Raw genomic sequence first — 8,940 nt, forward strand, 5'->3', positions numbered from 1 at the left:
TAGTTCCATAGACATAAGAGGCTCAGGAGGCCGCCTGCACATAATAAGCTCTGCCTTCGTGCATAAAAAGGGAAAGTCAGCAAGACTTTGGGGTCTGCTTGATTATAGAGGCCAAGAAAGAAGAGGCGTTCAGGGCGTTCAAAGTATGAGATTGGGCAGCTAATATGATTAGTCATAATTCCATAAGAAATGTGCAAAAAGACAGGACTGAAGGTAATTTGCTGCAGCACTATTTGTAACAGCAAGAGATGATGAACAATGTAAACCTGCATCAGAAGGAGGCTGGTCACACTCATCTAAGGGATACTTAAGGCACCTGCTAAATGAGGAGAGGTTTTGTGGACCAACGGGGAATGGTCTTCATGCATACTTTTAAATGGAAAAGCAAGGTGCAGAACAGTATGTGTGGTGTATTAGTATTTGTTAAAAAGAAAATAAAGAAAGAGTTCATGTATTTGTTTGAGTATGCATGGAATATCTCTAGAAAGAGTAACAAGGATCTTCTTGCCACCGGAGAGGAAAACTGGATGGTTGAGACATGGGGATGGAGGAGACGACTTTGCTGTATGTCCTTCTGTTCCTTTTGAATTTGGAATCATTTGGATGTAATATATGCATATAAGTGATCAAAATTTCAAATAAGTTCGTTTTTAATTGGGAAATGTGAAGGACAAGTTAGTTACTTGAAATAAGCGAACTTGGCTCCCAGTTTCGGTTTTCAGGCCAAATACCCATTGAATTAATTACATTTCTCTCCTCTGATTTTTAGAAAAGGCAAATAAGTATTATTAAATCACTGCTTTTATGCACCAGTTAATAACATTCAGCTGCCACCTCTTAGGTTCATGTGAACATTTCTAAGGGAGACTAGCCCTCTCTTTCTTCTCTGCTATCATGTTATCAGGCTGGTGAAACACGGAAGAAAAAAAGATACCATTCCTGTGCTTGGAAACCACTTTTTAGTTATTGAAGTAGATATGTAAGCTCGTGATTAAATGATACCGTGAGCCCTGTAATAGAGGGGAAAGCTGGGGGAATTAGTTCTGCCTCGTGGGAAGGGCTGGCCAAGGGGATATCAGAAATGGAGGTAGGTTTAGCACCAGGCCTTGAAAGATCAGTGGAGCAGAGATCTTGGAAATGTGTATTTCAGACAGGGGGAGGCTTAGAGGGAAGGAGGAAGGTATGCAGGTGTGACCCAAAGAACAGCAGGGCCAGTGAGCTCTATGTTGGAGTATAGGTGGGTATGGGTATGGGTGGAGTGTGGGTGGGCGTTGAGAGGCCAAAGTTGGATGTGAGGATGTGCCAGGACCATGAACAGCTCTCTCACAAATTGTGGCTATTTTCTGTGTCCTTCAGATGGTGGATGAAAACTTTCATATGTAAACGGAGTTGTTTAGCAAATGTAAGTTTGCAGAGAGTGGAGTTGACTCAGAAGAGAGCCTGGACCCAGGGATAGTAGAATCTAGAAAGGTGGACCACATTCAGCACCTTGTCCCTATTCCAAGTTACTAAATAAAGCAGAAGGAAAAAAAAAAAACCCACATTGTGATACTTAAGGTATTCATTTAAATTTTTCACTTTTGCCTCCATGTTCTGTCTCCACTCACTAATCCTACATACTCTTGGCATAGACATCCTGTCCTTGGGGAAGCCTCCTTCTGCCCCCCGAGACTAGCTGCCCCCAACAGTGTCTGGTGTATCTCCAGTCATAGTTGTCACCACACTTCATCATAATTACCGGGGTCAGCTGTCTGTCTTCTGCCACACTGTGTACTCCATGTGATAGGGACTCTTGCTTGGTACTGTACATGCCCAGCCCTTAGTGCTTACCTACCACAGAGCCTGGCACATACTGGGTCCTCCATAATTTTGTCGAATGAATGAATGAGTGAATCATGACTTCAGATAGGTAGGACTTCTGTATTTTAGCAGGAGAACTCAGAACATTTTCATTTGTTCCAAGATAATAACTATCCCACAGCACCCCTGCTATACAGTGTGATATATTAAAAAAAAAAAAAGAAAAATATAACTAGGAAATAAAATGTTAGTTTTTATGGTTATTTTAAAATTATTATAGATACCACTTAGTAATTCTAATGTCATTATAAGCGAAAGAGCCTAATAGCTGCATTTTAAGGAGAATTTATAAATAGTAAAATCAATTCCCTGGCTGTTTATTTTGAAACAAACACCAAATTGTTTATCTTAGAATTGAAGAGCTCTTAAAATTTGGCTCCCTTTTCTCAGTTATCCTTATTTCCGGGGCCATCTACACGGAAGCCTAGATGATACAGCTTTGAGGCCTGCTTCCTGTCTCCCAGCATGCTTGTGTCACCGCACCGCTCACGAGGGACACTGTCAGGAAACGCTCTCCATCACTGCTTCCCAGTGTTCAGGATCTTGGTCTGCCCAGGAGCCTCAGTGCAAGTTTGCCGTTTGTGACATTTTTCTTGGTTGGTGTACACATGTTCAAAGTTCACCTCAGCCATGAGTTGGTCCAAATGTCTCCTCTGGGGGAGGAGACTTGCCTGACAGAGACAGGCCAGCATCCAGATCTTCCCCTATGGTCATCTGTTCCTCTGGTTCTCAGAAGTCTCTTCCTCCCCCTGCACATTCAGCACACAGGCTGCACACAGTCCCTGATTCCATATAGCCTCATTCTTCGGTTGTGCTGTACATTCAGTCTTACCTGTGTGACAAGGTGATAAAGTCTTTAAGAGCAGTAGTTGTGTGACATGTTGCTCTACCCTGTCCCCACCAGCATTAGGATGCTGTGTGTCTGTGGTGGTAGAAGCCAGTGGTAGACATTTCCTAATGCAACTATGAGGTGTGTGCCACGCCCAAGACACACTTCCTTCTGCTTGACTGTCAGACCCTGGAGGTCTGTGCAGGATCACACAGTGACTTAAATCCAGACAGCTTCAGTAATGAAAGAAATGTGTTTCTAGTGGGCGCCTCCACATCGCCAACTCTGGGTGGCTTTTCTGTGACTGACTGACTCATTTTGTTGACTGAAGGTGACAAGGATTTTATCTAGGCTCAGAGACAGGAATAAAATACCATGATGGTACATGTTTGGGATGTTTACAGTCAGTTTTTAAAACATTATTATGATTTTCCCAGGCTTTTCACCATTGAGTTTTTTTGTTTTCCCTCCTGTTAGGACTCCCTGCTGTGGGTCTCTTTCTCAGTCCTTTTGAGTTTGGCCTGATCCAAGACGGAGGTTATGAAGTCTATCCTAGATGGCCTTGCCGATACCACCTTCCGCACCATCACAACAGACCTCCTCTACGTGGGCTCCAATGACATTCAGTACGAAGATATCAAAGGTGACATGGCATCCAAATTAGGGTACTTCCCACAGAAATTTCCTTTAACTTCCTTTCGGGGAAGTCCCTTCCAAGAAAAGATGACTGCCGGAGACAATGCCCAGTTGGTCCCGGCAGACCAGGTGAACATTACCGAATTTTACAACAAGTCCCTTTCATCCTACAAGGAGAATGAGGAGAATATCCAGTGTGGGGAGAACTTCATGGACATGGAGTGCTTCATGATTCTGAACCCCAGCCAGCAACTGGCCATCGCTGTCTTGTCCCTCACGCTGGGCACCTTCACGGTTCTGGAGAACCTGCTGGTGCTGTGTGTCATCCTCCATTCTCGCAGCCTCCGCTGCCGGCCCTCTTACCACTTCATCGGCAGCCTGGCCGTGGCCGACCTCCTGGGGAGCGTCATTTTCGTCTACAGCTTTGTTGACTTCCACGTGTTCCACCGCAAAGACAGCCCCAACGTGTTTCTCTTCAAACTGGGTGGGGTCACTGCCTCTTTCACGGCCTCTGTAGGCAGCCTGTTCCTCACGGCCATTGACAGGTACATATCTATTCACAGGCCCCTGGCCTATAAGAGGATCGTCACCAGGCCCAAGGCCGTGGTGGCATTCTGCCTGATGTGGACCATTGCGATTGTGATCGCCGTGCTGCCTCTCCTGGGCTGGAACTGCAAGAAGCTGCAGTCCGTTTGCTCAGACATTTTCCCACTCATCGACGAAACCTACCTGATGTTCTGGATTGGGGTCACCAGTGTGCTGCTGCTGTTCATCGTGTATGCGTACATGTATATTCTCTGGAAGGCTCATAGCCATGCAGTCCGCATGATTCAGCGCGGGACCCAGAAGAGCATCATCATCCACACGTCTGAGGATGGCAAAGTGCAGGTGACACGGCCCGACCAAGCCCGCATGGACATTCGGCTGGCCAAGACCCTGGTCCTGATCCTTGTGGTCTTGATCATCTGCTGGGGCCCTCTGCTTGCGATTATGGTGTATGACGTCTTTGGGAAGATGAACAAGCTCATTAAGACAGTATTTGCGTTCTGCAGTATGCTCTGCCTGCTGAATTCCACCGTGAACCCCATCATCTACGCTCTGAGGAGCAAGGACCTGAGACATGCTTTCCGGAGTATGTTCCCCTCGTGTGAAGGCACCGCGCAGCCTCTTGACAACAGCATGGGGGACTCGGACTGCCTGCACAAGCATGCCAACAACGCGGCCAGTGTTCACAGGGCTGCAGAGAGCTGCATCAAGAGCACGGTCAAGATTGCCAAGGTGACCATGTCTGTGTCCACAGACACGTCTGCCGAGGCTCTGTGAGCCTGACGCCTTCCTGGCAGCACAGGAAAAGAAATTCATTTTTTTTTTTTTTTAAAGCTTAAAATCTAGAAGAGTCTGTCGTCTCATCGGTTATATTTTTTTACGTTGACCATGCTCAGTGAAAGGGGACTGTCACCAGGATCGGTTCTCAGCTCTGTAGCATTTCGACAGTGTAGGTACCGAAACTCAGTTCTTCAGGGGTTTACAGTGAAGAAAGCCAGCTGCTGATGTGACAGAAGCTTCTTCAGGGTCTCAGTGAAATGGGAGAGACACGTGCAGCTACATGGTCTGAAGTCTAAGGACCCATAGGAAAACACCATCAAATGAGTAATGCCTTTGTAACCACAACTCTCATTATAATGTGAAATGTATTTGTCCATAAGTATCAGAGATGTCCATTTTTACAAGTTATAGTACTAAAGTAGAGCTCTTTTGTAAAATGTGTCGTGTCATGTGAGATGTGGATCCGTGTTTACTGTGTGTTATTTATATTCGTCTAGTTCAGCAAAACCGGAAGGTAGATTTTCATGAGAACAATGGGACACAAGCAGCGGATATACACCAGTGAGACCACTTTTTTAAAAAAGTATTGCCCGTGACTTGAGAAACCTTAATATTTTTTCCAATCTATTTAAATTTGACACTGAGATACTCATAAAGGTTTATTTTTCTGTTAACAACAAGAAGAATCTGAAGACTATCCAGAGCATTGAGCAGAATTCACTGATACTTAAACATTTGTTAGCCCTACATTTTCATACATGGACATTTATTATCTTCTGGACTATGGCTGTTCTGTTGGGTGATGGATTACAAGCAGAATGGAAAAGAGAAGGCATATTGACTTTTCCGGCTGACATCTCTGACTTTCTTTAGTCTTTAGCTATTACTAGACCTCTTAAGACAGCATGTGTCAACCTTAATGTATATTGTTATCACTGTGCAATTGCTGTTTACTTGAAGAGTACTGCATTCTTATATTCCAGGTTTCAGTAGATTTCATGCCTGGGTGGCCAAATGAGTCTTCATTTTTTCTTAATTGAAAATAAGTATTGTCTGGATCAGTAAAATTATACCGTGCGTGAGTGTGAATATAAATGTGTGTGTGTTTCTATCCTGTAACCGTTACAGTCGTGTCCTAAAGTGAGAAAACTGTGACCAAGTGTAAATTGTACCACTTGATGCATACTTGCACATGAATTCAGTTTCTAAAATTGAGTTCTTTATGAAAGCTGGTTGGTAAAAATACCATAAACATTCATAAAATTCCCCCCCCCCCCACCTCACCAAGGGATTGGGTCAAGTACTACTAAACTGACCTTTAGATATTTCTTAAGACTCGTGTCTACCAAGGAATGATCAATGACAAACACGCAAGTGAAGGTCTGTATTTGCCATGTCAGTGTTGGGAAAATGAGTGTCTTGGTTTCTGAGCACCTAAGGTCTACCAGGTCTATAGGGAGGTAAATCATCAAAAAGGAAGCGGTTCTAAAGAAATCCATGATGACATTTGTTGTTGGAACGTGGAGCAGTGTGATCCCGTCTAAGCAACACTGGACCCCGCCTGCTGAAGGAGGAGTACCCAGTCGGGTCCTCGTGGCTAAGGAGGCTGGGCAGACAGTGGTGATACAGAAAAAGGCAGTGAGGAGCAGACACCCTTGAGACTGAGGCTTGGATGACATACAGCTCTTCTATGCTTTACCCAGATGCCCGTGGTGACAGCCCAGGACCTGGCTTTGACTAGATAGGTTTGGGCTAAGAAGTAGGCCTCTCCTCTTTTCCTGGTAAGCAGGGTCTGCTAAAATATAAGCTGAGCATGGCTTTCTTTCTTCTTGTGACCCAGCCTGATACTCCTTAATGGTGCCGTGGATGCTCAGAATAAGGCCCTTTTCCCAGTGAGCATTAATATTGCTTCAGAAGTCACTTGACCCTGACCAATTTTACTTACAAATAGTCTTCTTATACAGATAAAGCATGGCTCCTACAGGACCCAGAGACCTACCTAACATGAATTAAAGTGGAGAGCTAGCATTTATCTGGTGATTTCTAGCTCTCTAGATAGATGAGCAGTCTACTGGGGCATTGTCCTTTTGTGGCAGTATATGGTCTGCAGCTGAATGTGGCCTGTGGGCCAAGCTGGGATGGATTTAACTGTCTGTACGCACAGCTCAAATCTGCCTGCTGGTTGCCTCACTTTATCTCTCTGTGATATGCAGGGGAGGGCTCAGCATGCTGGAGGATGAATAAGCTCTCTTTAGGAGAAAGAATAAAGATCGTTTCCAAAAACTCACCAAGGTCTGGTTCCACTGAAGAACTGCCATTTTTTTGTCCTGCATTATCCCGAATTTTAATCCACACATCTCAGAGCTCACCAGGCAGCACCAACTCTCTGCTCGCATCTATGAAGACCTGGTGAAGACGAAATTCTCATTATTTGTAGAAAAATTCCAGGATTCATTTTTGAAACTGTATCTGTGTGTATGCAATGTAGATTTTATAGTGTGTTGTGCTTTCAAAGATCTGAATCATATATAACAAATTAAGGGACAATGGGGCTGATGGCACTAAACTTGGTGCTTATTGATATTCCAAGAAATATCTATGAAATACCATCACATTTGTGTTACACTACCTTCATTTTAAAACTCTTCAATTAGTTTGATTCACTTTGATGCTTTTAATATCATTTCCCAACCCAAGAGACTCAAATGTTCTCCCTAATGAGTATACTTATTAGAATTACCATTCATCAGTATCATTCATTACCGAGTCCCTTAATTAGGCCCATTAACTTAAATATAATTTAACTTTCAAATAAGTCTTGTAAGGTCTGACTTCAGACTTACCTATGTTCCTCTGAGGGTAACATATTTGTCCTGACCATGCATTTTACTATCACATACGTCTTCAGAAAGGGCCAAATTCCTAACCTATTCAACTTCTTCAGAGTAATGATGAATCTTTCAGTCCTACACCAATAGTTTCATTTAGACAAAGAGGGCTGTTTATAAGAAACTCTGATTTTCCATTATGTTGGAGATTTATGGAAAAGAAACATGGATCTGGGAGAAGCTGCAGACATATGACTACACTTGAGATGATACCCAGGCCTCCCCACCACACTGAGTCAAGTCTTATCTGGCATTAAGTGTCAAGGGATTTTGGCTGCCTAAACCCACGTTGCAGGAACCAGGCCCAACCACCAGATGAGAATTAGGCCCTGGATGAGTAGCACTCTAGTTACTGTCCTGTTGATTCATTTCTGCCATCCCACACATGTAAAAGAGGCCACCGATACCATGCGCAAAATTAGATTTCTCACAATCTAACTGTATATTTGTATGATATTTTAAAATCTCCTAAATGCTGGGCAATGGCTATTAAGAATTGTCTTGCATTGGCCTTCTGATGAAATGTTAACAATGCCTATTGTAATATAGACAAAACATTTTATCTACTGATTGGGGCTGAATGTATGTAAATAGGTTTAAAAAAAAAGTCAGACATTTAAGAAGTGGCCTACAAATCAGTACTTTTCAGATAGAAGGGTTTCTTTACATTGCTGTGGCATCCTACAACCTATCTTCACGTAAACTTAGTGTACTAGGCTTGCTGGGGATCCGAGTCCCCAAGGGAGGAAATCTTTTCTTGTGATAATATGAATCAAGATGCCAGATTATCTGGATTCTTATTTCCGATGTTTCAACTGGGAAACAGAACTCTTTACTGTCTGTAAATCTAACATTATTCCTTTTCCTCTTAGAAGAATATGGTATCGTTAGATGTCCATTGAGCTGGTAACACCCTTGCAACCGCCGTAATATCTTCGTTAGTAATATGTATAATACTTTGTACACAGGTACTAGTAAGATTGTTATTCAATGTAGCTTCAGTCATTAAATTACTAGAGCAAAGTAGTACTTTTGTAATATTTACAATGTATTAAGCCCACACTATATTTTATTTCGATGATATAATTAAATTGTTACTTATTCCAAGAGAAAACATCCCATCATGTCTATTGTCCAAAGTTACCTGGAATCCAATAAAAATTCTAGATTCTCATGAAGAACATAAAATGCCTTTGAATTCTGCCTTATTTCACAGTCTAACATTAAGACTCAGGATTTAAGTTCTGAAAGATTGTTGAACAACTGATTTGTTCCCAAAAAGCACTTAGGACTTTGATAAATGAGGACAGGTTGGGTTAATGTTATTTTTAACATAGGAAAAACATGCATAAAGTAATCATTTATATAATAAAGAACAAAAGCCTGCCATGCTTTTTTAAA

At 42.8% G+C, this 8,940-nt stretch overlaps 1 protein-coding gene across 3 annotated transcripts in view; it reads left to right on the plus strand.

Annotated features, from left to right (window-relative positions):
* The window catches only part of CNR1 (cannabinoid receptor 1), a 24,104-nt gene extending 15,377 nt beyond the window's left edge, over positions 1-8,727 (plus strand). For all 3 annotated transcript variants that reach the window (XM_032339083.1, XM_032339082.1, XM_032339081.1), the window contains one exon: positions 3,167-8,727. In XM_032339083.1, coding sequence (XP_032194974.1) covers positions 3,230-4,648 — 1,419 coding nt within the window. In that variant the 5' untranslated portion in view covers positions 3,167-3,229 and the 3' untranslated portion in view covers positions 4,649-8,727. The remainder of the gene's footprint in view (positions 1-3,166) is intronic.
* Positions 8,728-8,940: the final 213 nt, after the last annotated feature.

Source organism: Mustela erminea, chromosome 4 (genome assembly GCF_009829155.1).
Source record: "Mustela erminea isolate mMusErm1 chromosome 4, mMusErm1.Pri, whole genome shotgun sequence".
In the NCBI taxonomy this organism is placed as follows: Eukaryota; Metazoa; Chordata; class Mammalia; order Carnivora; family Mustelidae; genus Mustela; species Mustela erminea.